This window comes from Lithobates pipiens, unplaced genomic scaffold (genome assembly GCF_037356315.1).
Source record: "Lithobates pipiens isolate NorthernLeopardFrog02 unplaced genomic scaffold, aLitPip1_a1.2 Scaffold_23, whole genome shotgun sequence".
Taxonomy (NCBI): Eukaryota; Metazoa; Chordata; class Amphibia; order Anura; family Ranidae; genus Lithobates; species Lithobates pipiens.
The window spans coordinates 47368009-47384597 of record NW_027507785.1 but is presented as its reverse complement, the minus strand read 5'-3'; the positions used below and the strand labels follow the sequence as shown (position 1 = coordinate 47384597).

The following is a 16589-nucleotide window of genomic DNA, read 5'->3' as shown; positions in this document are numbered from 1 at the left end:
GGAGATGCCCACCTTGAAACATGTTGGGATTTGTCAGGAAGGGCATGCCAGTAGACAACATGGTTCCTCTAGACCAGGGATATGCAATTAGTGGGCCTCCAGCTGTTGCAAAACTACAAGTCCCATCATGCCTCTGCCTCTGGGTGTCATGCTTGTGGCTGTCAGAGTCTTGCTGTGCCTCATGGGAGTTGTAGTTCTGCAACAGCTGGAGGTCCGCTAATTGCATATCCCTGCTCTAGGTGAACTTCTGTGCCTCTTCACAGGCTAATTTATGCTCCCTCTCATACATGTAGAAATTTGGCTAATACTTATGCACAAATGCATATGGGCACACGTGTGTGCATACACATGCACGTCAGCGTGCTCATGTGCACAGGTGACAGATGTTGGCGCCAAATGGGCAATTTAAACTGTCAGTGCTCTGGATCAGTGCTGCTTTGTCTTTCAGCCTCCTGTGTATCCTGTTGTGACCCTGTGATTCTGTATCCTGATTCCAGTTGCTGACCCAGCTTGCCTGACTCCGCCTGCACCGACCCACGGCTTGTCCTTGACCTGCGCTTCTGTCTGCTCCATTTGCTTCTCTTCCACTGATTGGCTCCTGACCCAGCTTGTACCCAGACCACGCTCCTGCCTGCTACTCTGCACCTGATACGCCCTGCCAGTGTGTGACCTGGCTTACCTGACTCTGCTTCCTGACACTTCCTGCTGTTCTACATCGGCTACCAGTTCATGCCTCATCTGCCCGCTGTCGCCAGTACCAGCCTGCTTCAGTCTGCCATCCTTCAGCTGTCTACCAGCCTGCCTGCTTCACTGAAGACTGCTGACGACTCCCCTGCCTGGCATGCGTACCCGCTCCGCTACTGGCCAGACTTACAGGCACTCGTGCCACTTTGCACTCCTGCGCCTCCTGTCAACACTATCAGGGGCCTGGAGTCAGAGGTGTAAGAGAGGCCTTCCTCATCATTTCAGGCTCTGCTACCAGGTACGTGATTTTAGCAATACAATTCCACAATTATATCTCTCTACAAGACAGGCAAACAGCCCAGAAAACAAAATAGCTCACTTCAGTTAACAAACTCAAAATAGTCCATAACTCAGGTTCAAATGGAAAGCAGGGTATTGGCTCACCGCCGCTCTTCTGGTCCCACAATGGGGTTTTGGTGCTTCCCGTATGCTTTAGGCAGCATTCACATCTGATCGTTTTGTAGCTCAAAGCTTGAAGATACTCAACAAGCAAAATATTATTTATTTCAATGGCCCCTCCTCACATGTGTGTGTGATCAGGGGCCATTGAAATGAATAGGATTTTGCTTGTTGAGAGGCTTCGAACTCCAGGCTGTGAACTCCAAAACGCTCAGGTGTGAATGCAACCTAATGGATCCCAAAGAAGAGGTTTCCATAGTTCAGCAACCCTGGCTTGATCCCAAATATAGGAAAAGAAACTGTAAGCTCAATGATGGAGTGACTGTAAGACCCCTTCCACACGAGGCGGATCCGATTCAGCGGGAGATCTCCCCATTGATCTCCGCTGAGCCGGCGGATGATAGGTCCGTCTCTGCTCACTGAACAGGGAGGCGCCTGCCGAGAGCCAATGATGGGGCACTATTCCTCCCACTGACATCAATGATGGGGCACTATTCCTCCCACTGAAACCAACCATGGGGCACTATTCCTCTCACTGACACCAATGATGGGGCACTATTCCTCCTACTGACACCAATAATAGGGCATTGTTCCTCCCACTGACACCAATGATGGGGCATTGTTACTGATGGCAGTACATTTTCTACTTCCACTAACCACAGTCTGCCCCCCCCCCTATCCCTTGTATTTAGAAAGTGTTAAGAGCCCTGCATCAGATGACAGCTTAAGAAAATCACTATTTTTAGTGTTAAGATCCAACATGTTCCAGGGTGGGCATCGTCTCCTCTTCAGGGATAAAATAGCATTATCAACAGTCTTATAATACTCTTCTGTCCTTTAGGAAGAGGAGTTGCTCACCTTGAAATGTGTCAGGTTTTACCATTAAAAATAGCTACTTTGTATTTTTGTGACCCCTCGATATACACACAGGTACCCGTAGATACTCTGGTTTCTGGTTGTTGGTTTCAGACCCATTTGAGGAAGACGTAGGATGGCTGCTGATCAGCAGGTATTTTGTTTTAACTCCCCCCAAGTACCTCGGATTGTTTGCACCCCATGGACATGATTTGTGGGTCTCTACCGTATAGCTCTAGTAACAAGGGATTATGCGAAGGAACACAATGGTGGTGGCAGTCATGGTTCTTGCAGTGCCATCATGGCTTCTTCTCCCAGAAGATCTGTAGGGGAGTGCTTGTAGGGTCCATACTGATTATAGGAATAATGGATCTAATTGTTTTTTCTCTTGGCAGTTGGAGACACTGTTGAAGTCTACTCCAATGTTCCGGCCTCCAGCACCATCTACACTGTGGTGTTACCCAAAATGACAGCAGTGACGGTAAGGTGCCTATGGCATGAAATGGTGTAAGAAAGTTGTGGCAGAAATATTTCGCTCTCACAGTCGCTGGCCAAACCCCAGCTCCAGCCAAAGAATTTGATTTTGTGTTGGGTGGAGCAGGGAAGTGATGGAAAATCTCTCCAATTGGGACTTGTCAATATACAATGGTATAGTACTAGTGAAGTACAAAGTGTGGAAATCCAGTGCAACCAATAGGAAGTCACCCTAATGAGGGCAAATTTGTACTAAGAGGACCGTTCTGGATGCATTTATCACTTTCTACGCTCATAATTTTCTGATGATGTGTATATGATTGATGAGTTACAAAGTAACTTATATCATTTCTATATATATAGTGAATATGTTGTATAATATCTCTATGTATAATAATTATGTCATATGTAGAGTGTTTATGTTGTATAGTATCTCTACACATATAGACTATATGTTTTATATAGTCTCTCTCTTTATATATATATATATATATATATATATATATATACTAGTATCCATCTGTATACTGCATATGTTATATGGAAGCTCTATCTATCTATAGGGTACATTGTATATAGTATCTATGTATATATCATATATACAGTATGTTATACAGTACTGTAGATGTATGGGTGCTGCCAGCATTGCTGCAGAGGTTGGGGGGATAGCTTGTCAGTGCTCAGACCATACGCCGCACACTGCATCAAATTGCATGGCTGTCATCCCAGAAGGAAGCCCCTTCTAAAGACGATGCACAAGAAAGACCACAAACAGTTTACCGAAGGCAAGCAGACTAAGGAGATGGATTACTGGAACCATGTCCTGTGGTCTGATGAGACCAAGATAAATGTATTTGGTGTCAGATAGTGACAAGCGTGTGTGGGGGCAACCAGGTGAGGAGGACAAAGACAAGTGTGTCTTGTCTACAGTCAAGCATGGTGGTGGGGGTGTCATGGTCTGGGGCTACATGAGTGCTGCCGGCACTGGGGGGCTACAGATCATTGAGGGAACCATGAATGCCAACATGTACTGTGACATACTGAAGCAGAGCATGATCTCCTCCCTTCAGAGACTGGACCGCAGGGCAGTATTCCAACATGATAACCACCCCAAACACACCTCCAAGACCACCACTGCCTTGCTAAAGAAGCTGAGGGTAAAGGTGATGGACTGGCCAAGCATGTCTCCAGACCTAAACCCTATTGAGCATCTGTGGGACATCCTCAAACAGGAGGTGGAGGAGCACAAGGTCTCCAACATCCACCAGCTCTGTGATGTCGTCATGGGGGAGGGGAAGAGGACTCCAGTGGCAACCTGTGAAGTTCTGGTGACCTCCATGCCCAAGAGGGTTAAGGCAGTGCTGGAAAATAATTGAAAATAATGGCGGCCGCACAAAATATTGACACTTTGGGCCCAATTTGGACATTTTCACTTAGGGGTGTACTGACTTCTGTTGCCAGCGGTTTAGACATTAATGGCTGTGTGTTGAGTTATTTTGAGGGGACAGCAAATTTACACCGTTATACAAGCTGTACACTCACTACTTTACATTGTAGACAAAGTGTCATTTCTTCAGTGTTGTCACATGTAAAGATAGAAGAAAATAGTTACAAAAATGTGAGGGGTGTACTTACTTTTGTTAGATACTGTATATTATCTATATGCTGTATAGTACCTCTATATATGGTATATACAGTATGTTATACAGTATTATCTCTCTGTATATACAGTGTACATGTTGTACAGTATCTCTATGTGTGGTATAAAGTATGTTATATATTATCTATATATACTGTATATGTTATGTAGTATCTCTACTGTAATATGTAGTACAGTATGTTATGTGGTAGCACTCAATGAATCCTTTTTCCATTCCTTGCAGTATAAGATCACCTCCCCCAGCCCGTCCCCATTCACCGTCTCACCGGATGGAACTGTCCGAGCTCCTGCTGCAGGATTCGCCAATGCGAATTTGGTGAGTCCCACACAATGTTTATTGGCTATTCCATCTCTCCATCTGCCATCTCATGTGCCCCCTCATAAGAAGGTGGTATGTGCGTATGCCCCCGGGGGCATGGGGGGAGGGTACACTCTCTTCACCCCCATCTACAGCTTCTCATTTATTTCTGGCTCCTTCTAAATATGCATAATGAAATTCCTGCTGTGTCTATATGATAAATATGTACCCAACAGAAGCCCTCAGAATCTTCCAGGAATACTCCCTAGGGCAGTGATGGGGAACCTTGGCACCCCAGATGTTTTGGAACTACATTTCCCATGATGCTCAACTACACTGCAGAGTTCATGAGCATCATGGGAAATGTAGTTCCTTGGCACTACACCAAAATGTAGTGCCAAGGTTCCCCCTCACTGCCCTAGGGGAAGGGTGGAGTACATTTATTGGTTGAAAAAAATGAGCTTCAAGCCAAGCAATACAAGTAAGAGAAGTTTTTTTTGGGCTGGTTTTTGGTCTTTTTTTTATTGAATTCAATTCTATTTCCGGAGTGTTTTACAGTATCCGCCACCATTGTTTCAGCAGTTGAGATGGAAGTCATGAGTTACGGGGTCTATCAGCTTTCATTTTTGCAGCAGTTCAGAGGGAAGACACGGAGCATGTGATCTATCATCCACTATCCGTTGTTTTTATGGGTAAAATCCAACGCGTTTCATGGTGGACACCATCTATTCTTCAGGGGTAAAGGATAAAATAAAATTATAATACTCTGCTGTGCCTGAAGAAGAAGAGTTGCCCACCTTAAAATGTGTTGGATTTTGCTATTAAAACAAAGGACTTTTTGCTGCGTGACCCCTTGATCTATAAGAATACTGGTCACCATTGATGCTTCCTGTGTTTTAGGTTCTTGTTTTCACACGTTTCACACCCATTTGAGTAAAAGACGTTTTTAACTCCCACTGAGTACCTTGGATTGTTCACACCCCATGGACGTGATTTGGGGGTCTCTACTACATACTTTCAGTAATAATGGATTATGAGGTGGAACGCAAAAGGCGGTGGAAGTCCTGGTTCCTGCCGTTCCATCATGGCTTCTTCTCCCATTATATCGGTAGGGGGGTGTTTGTAGGGTCCATACTGAATTTAGGAACAATGGATCTATCATCAGCTGCTATTGTTGGAGCAGCTTAGAGGGAAGGCACGGGTCATGTGGTCTATCCGGTATGCTATGACTATTATTGGGACTATCTTACTGGTCAAGTCTTCACTATAGTCTTTTCTATTGGGATGTAGCCGTGTTGTCCTCTTTTACATTTTTTTGGTTATCACGTGGTCTATCAGTTACCATTGTTATCTTCTAATAACTCTCAGTTTAACGAAAGATCCTGATCTGCCTCTTATTAATCAGATACATTCTCCCTTCCAGAATTATCAGCTGCAGATCCAGGTCACTGATACGGCGGGCAACACATGCAATGGAACGCTCAACGTCAAAGTTCTTCCTGTCTACCAAAACAGTGTCAACTTCACGTAAGAGTGTGCAAGAGGTGGGGTGGGGGGGTTCCTAAAAAGCGGTGAGCTCCTTTATTATTATTATTAGCACCCTCCTGGCAGGGCCGTCTTTAAGGTAGGGCAAAAGGGGCAGCTACCCTGGGCCCTGTCATTGTTGTGGGGCCCAAAAGCAGCTGCCTCATACTTGCCAACTATCCCAGTTTACATTCCCTTGAAGTTTTAGTCCTGTGCTGCTACTAATGCTGCCCAGCTCTGCCCTATTGTGTACAGATGACTCACCTGCAGACCTGTGTTTACATGTAAATACTGGCATTCATATGTAAATAGCAGTGACATGCATATGTAAATAGCTGAGGCCCACTGCATTGATATGTAAATAAAGGCAGCATTCATAGGTATATCATAGCCCCCTGCAGTGAGGAGAAGATGTGCTGTAACCTATAGCAACCAGTGAGCAGTATTACTGTACAGCAATCTCTAGCAGCCAATCAACAAGCAGAAATGTGCTGTAACCTCTAGCAACTAATCAGTGAGCCTTAAGGAGTGCTGTAACCTTTAGCAACCAGTCAGTAAGCAGTAATGATATGCTGTAACCTCTGGCAACCAATCGCAATCGCTGCCTGATCTGATACAGTAAACTGATTTTAAGTCTAGCTGCTATTTATTGTATGTCTTAGAGAAGGTGGAGAGCGAAATTGCATGGGAGGGGGCCTAAGAAAATTTTTGCCCAGGGTCCAACCAATATTAAAGACGGCCCTGCCTCCTGTGTGGAATCCCTGGTTTGGACCCTGTATTGCACTTACCATGAAAGCAGACAAGGGAGTCTCACTCTTCTTGCCGCACTCTTCAGAGTATAAATTTGTTGTTTGCTGCAGAATATGTGGTGTTGAGATCTTATTTCTGCAGCCCCAGAGAGACGACTAACGCTGGTGGGTCACAATTAACCCTTTAGAGTTCCAAATGGCAACAACAGTCCGGCAGCAGCAGGTCATTCATACGGCATTATTATATGAATGATCTGCTCCCATTGACCCGGGTTCAGACCCAGCGACACGTTTTGTGTCTCGCCTTCAATCTTTGTCAGTGAGAACTTGAGAAGTGATAAATAAAGATACATTGCGTGATGTAATCTTCCAAAGCTATGGGGCGCAATCGCCCAAACTGCCTCGCTACATACCCTGCCTGACATTCCTGGAACACAAAGGGGGTCTTATGAAAAAAATCGCATAGCAATTTGTCCGGTGAATCTGTATGTACATTCATTCTGTCTAGAGTCCATCTAGTGCTCTCTAGAATTGTTACATTGTGTCTTCATGTTACAAAGTTGGATGTGTTTCCCAGGCTACTCAGCTCCATCTAATGGCCAAAATGTGGTATTTTACTACTTCAAATGGAATACATTTTTTTTTTTTTGCTAATTCCCTCTAGTTTTCTCTACAATCGTCATATAGTTACGAAAATAAGACCTAGCGTGATTGTCGGTGATGGCTGCAATATAAGCCCTTCCCCCCAAATAAGCCCTAGTTAAAGTCCTTGTAGGTCGTATTTTCAGGGTAGGGCTTATTTTCGGGGCAAACAGGGTAGGGCTTATTTGGGGGGTAGTGCTTATATTGCAGCCATCACCGACAATCACGCTACGTCTTATTTACAGGGAAACAGGGTAGTTACATAGTAGGTAAGGTTTAATAAAGACAACAGTCCATCTAGTTCAACCTGTGTGTGTGTGTGTAGAAAAATTATTACCCATATCCCCGTATATTGTAAATTGTTGCAATGTATCCCTTGCTACAAGGATGTACGGTATGTATTTTCAGTGCTCATTAGCTCCATATAGTAGCCATAATGTGGTATTTTACTACTACTGAAAATTGGCTTTATTTATTTGTTAATCCCATCCAGCCTCCTCTAGAATTGTTACATTATAATTCTTGTTGCTAAAGACGTATGTATTTTCTATGTTGCTCGGCTTCATCTGGTGGCCGTAGTCAGGGGTGGCCGTCCATTAAGGCGCATTAAGGGCGACTCCACCTATCCGTGCATCTGGCCCTTTTCGGGACCCTAGATGCATGGATTCCAATTTGGGGGGGGGGGGGGGGGGCTGTCAAGAGATTTGTTTTAGCAATTTCTGAAGGTTTCTCTGTCAGTGGTGGCAGGTGTTGGGAGAAGGTCACCTCCCGGAGGTGCATAGGTTTTTCCCCAGTTGTCGCGGAAGTGGGGTAAGTAGACATCCCCGGGTGGGGGGTACAGAGAGTCCCAGCTGTTGACTAGGAGACACTGAGCGGTATACCTCACCAGTGACATCGGTCCCATCGTGGCTACAGGATGGCACTCTCCTCCTCTTGCCTCGCTGAGCTTGGTTACCGTTCCATGTTGCCAGCACAGACACTTCCCCATCCTGGGCTCTTCTCATCCCGTGCTCCTCTCCATTCAGGAAATGGCTCACAGCTTCTCCCCAGCCAATGTGAACAGATGGGGTGTGGACTGTGGAAGGCAAAGTAGAAGCCCAGTACTGGAGCGTGGCTGTGGGGCACTAGGGCAGATCGGAGCTGGATTTTGTGGAGGATATGATAATATGACAGGAAAGCTGCAGGGGTCCCCTGGATCTATGGGCAGGGTTGCGATTGTGACCCCTGCAACCCTTTATGCTACACCCATGTCTACAATAGCTGTTTGATGATGCCATGTCCTGACTCCCCTCCCTCCCGAGCTCTGACTACGATTACCATGTCTGCTAAGCCGAGAGATCGTAGTCTGCATCACAAGCAGCTCTACTATTCTCCTCTGGGCCTGTCTTCAGCTCCCCCTTCCTCCTCCTCCTCCTCCCTCTTCCTGTCAACACGTAGCCTCTCTCCTCTCGGATTGTCTGCTCGGCTCTCATACTTAACCTGAAAAGCTCCCATCCCCTTGTATTAGAACAAGAAGTGCCCCAGTGTCTGTGTTTTATCATATAACACATTGGCTCCCTGCGATCACATGACTCTGTCTCTCCTCTCTCCCCTCCTCCCCAGCTGACGTCAGTGGCAGTGCTTGGCCCCCGGTGTTCTGGCAGATAGTGTCCTACCATCATATAGTGTCCGTCCAGTACTGCGCATGCACAGTACGGGACAGAAGAAGCTTCAGAAAATCTCCGAAGATGAATGGCGCGTGCGTCGTGAGTGGAGGTGGTAGCCCCACCATCCAAGCGGACATAGGGTTGGGAAAATTTGAGGGCCCCTCGCGGGCGAGCTTCGCTCGCCACGCTTCGGGCGAGGCCTCGCTGCCCTCGGCTCTTTTTTATTCCTACTCTATGTCCACTTGGATGGTGGGGCTAGAACCTGGACTCACGGCCCAGGCGCCGTTCATCCTCGGCTATTTTCGGAATCTGTATGTGCTGTGTACTGCGCATGCGCAGTACACAGCGGACACTATCCGATGGGGGACTGTATGTGATAGGACACCGGAACTCTCAACTGGCAGAGGAGACGGTAGAAAAGGCAACTGATGGTAGGAAGAAGGTGTGTTATCAGTATAGATAAGCATATTTATAATACAATACAGGTACAGGGGAACTTATTGTCCTAATACAGAGGGGATGGGAGCATTTTATACACGTGGCTTAACAACCACTTTAAATGAAGTCATGTTATGGTCACTGTTACAAAGACTTTCTATGCTTCTTGCACCATCTACTGGCCATTATATGGTATTTTCCTACTGCCCTTATTTATTTTCTAATTCTCTCCAGTGTTCTCTAGAATTGTTACATCTATCTCTTGTTGCAAAGACATATGTATTTCCTATACTCCTCTGCTCCATCTAGTGGCAATAATGCTGTATTTTACTACTGCCAATCAACTTAGTTTATTTGCTAATTCCCTCTAGTGTTCTCTAGAATTGTTACCTTGTTATAAAGATTTATGTATTTCCTCCTCAGCTTCATCTATACAGGGCCATAATACAGTATTTTACTACTGCCCATAACATTCGTTCGGAGGAGAAAATAGACTAGATGTCCAATTCACACCACAGAATAAAGCTATATGCAGATTTGCTGGATACATGCCAATTTTTCATAAATAGTCTCCAAAGTGTTGAGTCTTGTGCAGGTGCAGGCCAAGAATTCATGACTCTCACCAGGGCTAGTTCCATGCTGGCATTTGGTTGCATTCAAATAAATATATTTTTGGATTTTCGCACGGCTGCGGAGTTGCCTGAATAGGAATTCATATTTCATCAGTGTTCTTCCTCCCTCTGCTCTGTAAGGTGGGTTTATGTACACGGACTGCCTTCTGATTGTTGCTCCGCTTTATCCCACTCAGGTCTTCCTCATATACTGTCACCATCCCGGAAAAAGGTGGACCCGGCTATCTGGTGGCCACGTTGAAGGCGACTGGGACCGATGTTCTGTACCAGCTGATTGATCCCAGCACCATCTACTACATCGAACCAGGTATAGTGAGGCCTGAGTAATCCAGAGAGTCAATAGGTCAGCCAGCAACTATTAAGAGACACAGAGCAATAGCACCAAGCTGGTGAGCGCTCCCTCTAGGGGCTGATCTTCAAATCTATGAATGTATAGATTTGTAGATCGGCCTCTAGAGGGAGCGCTCATTGGCTTGGTGCTATTGCATTAACAGAACTATTCATTTATATCTTTATATAGAATCACTTTTATGATTGTCCGTATTCCAAAATCAAATATATGACCACCAAATATCCGTCCTACGATTACATCATTAATTCATATTAATATTAAGTCCAAAATCATAAAATTGGATTATGGTAATTCAATTAGCCATACCCACGTTTTGTTGCTTTGTGTGCCTTTTGTCCTCACTAGGAATGAGTGAACTGGGAAAAGTTCAGTGTACAGGAGATTTGACGCACCCATCAGGATATCTCCAAACCCAAATATAGCCTCAAACCCTACTAAAGTCTATGGGAGGTGAATCTTGTAATGGTCCTTTTCAAGGCCAGTTTGCAAGACTTGGTTAGAAGGAGAAAGGTTGGAAAGGGTGGCTTCTTGATTCCGATAACCCCCTCTGCAACCCCCACATCATTTTTGTAGATGGTGTGTGCAGGTAAGACCCTTGTCCCGTTATCAGGAGGACACCTTGCAAAGAAAGGGGGGGAATTTGTCTATGTTGAGGGTGTGTGGTCTGGTATGGTTGGGGGGGGGGCAGTGTTGGAGGTTTTACACACACTCCCTGTGCCCAATCCCTTTCTGTGAGCCTCAAATTGTCCCCGATTCCCTGGCATCCAGGGCCAGCGCTACCACTAGGCAAACTAGGGTGCACTGCTGCCTAGGGGCGCCTGGCCACTGGGGTTCCTACTCTCTTCTCTCTGCAACAAGCAAGTAAGTCTCTGCAGGAAGCCGCCGCTCCGTTCGCACATAGTGTCAGAGGCGCATCGTGGCAGAGGACTGTGTCTGTGTCCCAACCCCGAATGATTGAAAGCAAGCAAACATTCATTGATGGGCACTGGTAGGCTGTGTTGATGGGTGCTGGTGAGGCTGCATTTGATGGGCACTGGTAAGGCTGCATTGATGGGCCCTGGTCGGCTGCATTTGATGGGAGCTTCATTAAAAAGGTGGGGTATACATGGGCAGGGCAAATGGGGTAGAGTAAGGGGTGGGGCCAAGGAAGGGGGTGGCAAAATTAGGTTTTGTCAAGGGCAGTGATGGCGAACCTTGGCACCCCAGATGTTTTGGAACTACATTTCCCATGATGCTCAACTACACTGCAGAGTGCATGAGCCATCATGGGAAATGTAGTTCCAAAACATCTGGGGTGCCAAGGTTCGCCATCACTGGTCTAGAGTGTCAAAAATCCTTGCAACAGCCCTGCTGGCATCAACCCCCCCCCACTCCCCTGCTATGCCTCCTGGGTGATGCTGGGTGGTGGGGAGGGAGACCAGTGAACATCTGTTCACTGATCTCGCCTAGCTAGAAAGAACCATGTGACATGTAAAACATCATTTCTAGTGACATCTGCAATCCATTTGTGCTCCATTAACTTCAATGGAAGGTAGGTCAATTATTCACAATTAACTCTAAACTGATGGCTTGCAGGGACTTTTAATAGGGTGTTGAAGATTGTTGTTTTGTTTTTGTTTTTTTGGGCCTATATAAATGTAAAATTTGAAATATTGGGTATTTATTTACTCTACGCAACCTCCAAAAATGGGGTAATATATTGCATTTGTGTGTTCTAAAATTAATTTAATTGTATTTTTTACTGAAGTTTTGTGCTTGACAAACTGTTGTGCAAATATCATGTGACATAAAAATTTAGAACTACCACCATTTTATTCTCTGAGGTCTCTATTTTCAGAAAATATATAATGTTTGGGGGCCTTCAGGCCTAAAATTAATTTTTAAATGTGTGCAAAAAAACAAAAAAAACAAAAACAAAGGTGATTCTGCCCATGATTTTCCATTCATGAAGAGTGAATGGGGCCTTCATATTGATGACATGGCGTCACATTGACCTGGTGCAGCCCAATAATGCTGCTCCACTGCTGCACGACGGTGCTGCTCCCATTGACAGGTCCACAGATGTTTGTAAACACAGGTGACATCGTTGACCAAACAGGGTCATGGCTGTTTTTTGGTCAATGATATCACCTGTGAACCCCGTTTGGTTTGCTTACATACAGAAGTTGGGGGCTCGTCCGGGATGATCGGCCTAATTTGGCCGGGTACAGGTGGAACTCACATTTGACCCCCAACCTGAACTTCATCCTACTTCTCACCCTACAGACCGCTGACACATCTGGTCTTCCTTATTATACCTCCTGCCAACGACTATTGCAGACTGTGAGCATCACGGATTATAAACCGGTGGTGACACTTCCTGCTCACGCCTATCCTTGTCCCTGGAAGTCCAGGAGTTCAGTGATTCTCGGTAATAAATCTTTATGTGATTGTACAATGTCTACTGTTCTTCTTTTAGGTACTGGGACGATCAGAACAACATTTAACCTGGACCTGGAAACCAACCCATCGCTGGTCACCACCATCCTGAAGGTCCGAGCCTATGACAGCACCCAGCGCTCTGACAGCGCCACCACTACCGTCACCATTGCCGTCACTGACGTCAATGACATCGCTCCGCAGTGCAGCCCTGCCCTTGTGGTGTGAGTATGATCACAAGACACAACACCATATACCACTACATAGATCGATACAAGTGAAGTGGTACTGTGCAGAGTCTATACACACAGAATAAGAACAGACACCCAAAATTACACATCGCATACAGGACAAGAGAAGTGGTACTGTGCAGAGTCTATACACACAGAATAAGAACAGACACCCAAAATTACACATCGCATACAGGACAAGAGAAGTGGTACTGTGCAGAGTCCATACATACAGAATAAGAACAGATACTGACAATTACACCCGACATACAGGACAAGAGAAGTGATACTGTGCAGAGTCCATACATACAGAATAAGAACAGCAACTGAGAATTACACCCGCCATACAGGACAAGAGAAGTGATACTGTGCAGAGTCCATACATACAGAATAAGAACAGCAACTGAGAATTACACCCGCCATACAGGACAAGAGAAGCGGTACTGTGCAGAGTCCATACATACAGAATAAGAACAGATACTGAGAATTACACATAGCATTCAGGACAAAAGAAGTGGTACTGTGCAAAGTCCATACATACAGAATAAGAACAGATACTGAGAATTACACATAGCATACAGGACAAGAGAAGTGGTACTGTGCAGAGTCCATACATACAGAATAAGAACAAATACTGACAATTACACATAGCATACAGGACAAGAGAAGTGGTACTGTTCAGAGTCCATACATACAGAATAAGAACAGATACTGAGAATTACACCCGGCATACAGGACAAGAGAAGTGGTACTGTGCAGAGTCCATACATACAGAATAAGAACAAATACTGAGAATTACACCCGACATACAGGACAAGAGAAGTGATACTGTGCAGAGTCCATACATACAGAATAAGAACAGATACTGAGAATTACACATAGCATACAGGACAAGAGAAGTGGTACTGTGCAGAGTCCATACATACAGAATAAGAACAGATACTGAGAATTACACCCGACATACAGGACAAGAGAAGTGGTACTGTGCAGAGTCCATACATACAGAATAAGAACAGATACTGAGAATTACACCCGATATACAGGACAAGAGAAGTGGTACTGTGCAGAGTCCATACATACAGAATAAGAACAGATACTGAGAATTACACATAGCATACAGGACAAGAGAAGTGGTACTGTGCAGAGTCCATACATACAGAATAAGAACAGATACTGAGAATTACACCCGGCATACAGGACAAGAGAAGTGGTACTGTGCAAAGTCCATACATACAGAATAAGAACAGATACTGAGAATTACACCCGGCATACAGGACAAGAGAAGTGGTACTGTGCAGAGTCCATACATACAGAATAAGAACAAATACTGAGAATTACACCCGACATAGAGGACAAGAGAAGTGGTACTGTGCAGAGTCCATACATGCATACAGGACAAGAGAAGTGGTACTGTGCAGAGCCCATACATGCATACAGGACAAGAGAAGTGGTACTGTGCAGAGTCCACACATACAGAATAAGAACAGATACTGAGGATTACACCCAACATACAGGACAAGAGAAGTCGTACTGTGCAGAGTCCATACATGCATACAGGACAAGAGAAGTGGTACTGTGCAGAGCCCATACATGCATACAGGACAAGAGAAGTGGTACTGTGCAGAGTCCATACATGCATATAGGACAAGAGAAGTGGTACTGTGCAGAGTCCTGGCTGTTCAGAGTATAGATAGTTGGCCCAAATGGGGAATTACGGCCTGATTTTTGAATTTTGTATGTACATCAAAACACAAAAATGAAATGGAAAAAAAAAGAACAGGTACTGAGAATTACACCCGGAATATAGGACAAGAGAAGTGGTACTGTGCAGAGTCCATGCATAAAGAATAAGCACAGATAGTGAGAATTACACCCGGCATACAGGACAAGAGAAGTGGTACTGTGCAGAATCCATAAATACAAAAGAACAGATACCAAGATTTACACCCGGCATACAGGACAAGAGAAGTGGTACTGTGCAGAATCCATAAATACAAAAGAACAGATACCAAGATTTACACCCGGCATACAGGACAAGAGAAGTGGTACTGTGCAGAATCCATAAATACAAAAGAACAGATACCAAGATTTACACCTGGCATACAGGACAAGAGAAGTGGTACTGAGCAGAGTCCATACATACAGAATAAGAGACGTGGTATTGGTTTTTATCTGTATTTTATGATTTGTGGATCTCTTGTAGTGTGAATACTGAGATCAGATGCTCTCTGGGTAATATTAACCCCTCGTTCTCTTCCACAAATAGGAAGCAGGTTCCACAGAACACTCCAGTTGGACACATAATTGATACTTTCAGCTGTACGGATCCCGATTATAGCAGCACCGGCCTCACCTATTCCATCATTTCCAACGCCAACTCCCTGTATTCCTTCCGCATGGTGGGCAACCAGCTGGTGGTGAGTGTGGACTGGATCAGGAAATTCCATAGGGGGCCACATTGTTCCCACCAGGGGCCACGCTACCCTAACTGGGGAGGGTTGATGGGAAGAAAAGCTAAACTGAATGGAGGAGCTCAGCTATGGGGAGACAGTAAGGCTGTGTTTCTACTAGTGCGACTCCAAAGTCACGCGATTCAGAGTGCGACTTTGATGCAACTTTGAGCGCGACTTTGATCTGACTTTACACTCTCTAAGGCAAAGTCATATCAAAGTAGTGCAGGCACCTAGTGTAAACGGATCCTAACTAATCTAAATGTATTCTCCCTTGATTGAGGTGATTATGGGGGGGGTATGATGTATAAATACATAAATGTCCCTATAGAAATATATTACATTTAATTCTCACCCCTGTAACCCCCTATAGAGCAGATCAGATTTTACAATCCCTCTATGCTCCTGTTTATTTGGCAAAAACTTTGTCATTACTTAAAGTATTTACTAAAGACAAAACTTTTTTTTCTAGTTTTGGATAGAGTGGAGAGGGATTAGAACCCCTGTCGGTATTTATTGCTGTCTGTGCCCTCATTAGGGAGATTCCCCCTCTCTTTTTGTCCTGTTTTTGTCCTGTTTACCGTTATCACCGAAAGTTAAAGCAAAACCCACATGTTGGGTTTTCACCAGAATAATAGCAATAAAGGGGAAATATTTCATTGGGGACAGTCACTTTGGAAGGATTTCCTCTCACTTCCTGTTGTGGCTATGGGACAGGAAGTAAAGGGAATTCTCTGCAACGGGACAGAAAATGACAATAAATAAACCTGTCAGGGGTTATAACCCTTCCTTATGAAGGTAATTACCAGTCCAGGTGATTCCACTTGTGTTCACACCGTCCTGATCTATAGGAGATGAAGTTTACCGGCTCTGCAAGGTCATGTGGCAAAAAATGAGGGAAAGGACGGCCACACTCCAAAATAACAACTTTAATAATTAATACTCGAGTCCCCCTCTGTGCTCCCCGGGTCCTCCTCCGGGTCCCCCTCTGTGCTTCCTGGGTCCCCCTCTGTGCTTCCTGAGTCCCCCTCTGTGCTCCCTGGGTCCTCCTCCGGGTCCCCCTCTGTGCTTCCTGGGT

At 45.1% G+C, this 16589-nt stretch overlaps 1 protein-coding gene across 2 annotated transcripts in view; it reads left to right on the top strand.

Moving 5' to 3' along the window:
* LOC143927459 (cadherin-related family member 4-like) overlaps positions 1 to 16589 on the top strand; it is a 50132-nt gene that overhangs the window by 8886 nt on the left and 24657 nt on the right. For both annotated transcript variants that reach the window (XM_077451542.1, XM_077451541.1), the window contains exons 5-10: positions 2394 to 2479; positions 4356 to 4448; positions 5854 to 5957; positions 10238 to 10368; positions 12872 to 13055; positions 15328 to 15478. In XM_077451542.1, the coding sequence (XP_077307668.1) occupies positions 2394 to 2479; positions 4356 to 4448; positions 5854 to 5957; positions 10238 to 10368; positions 12872 to 13055; positions 15328 to 15478 (749 nt within the window). The remainder of the gene's footprint in view (positions 1 to 2393; positions 2480 to 4355; positions 4449 to 5853; positions 5958 to 10237; positions 10369 to 12871; positions 13056 to 15327; positions 15479 to 16589) is intronic.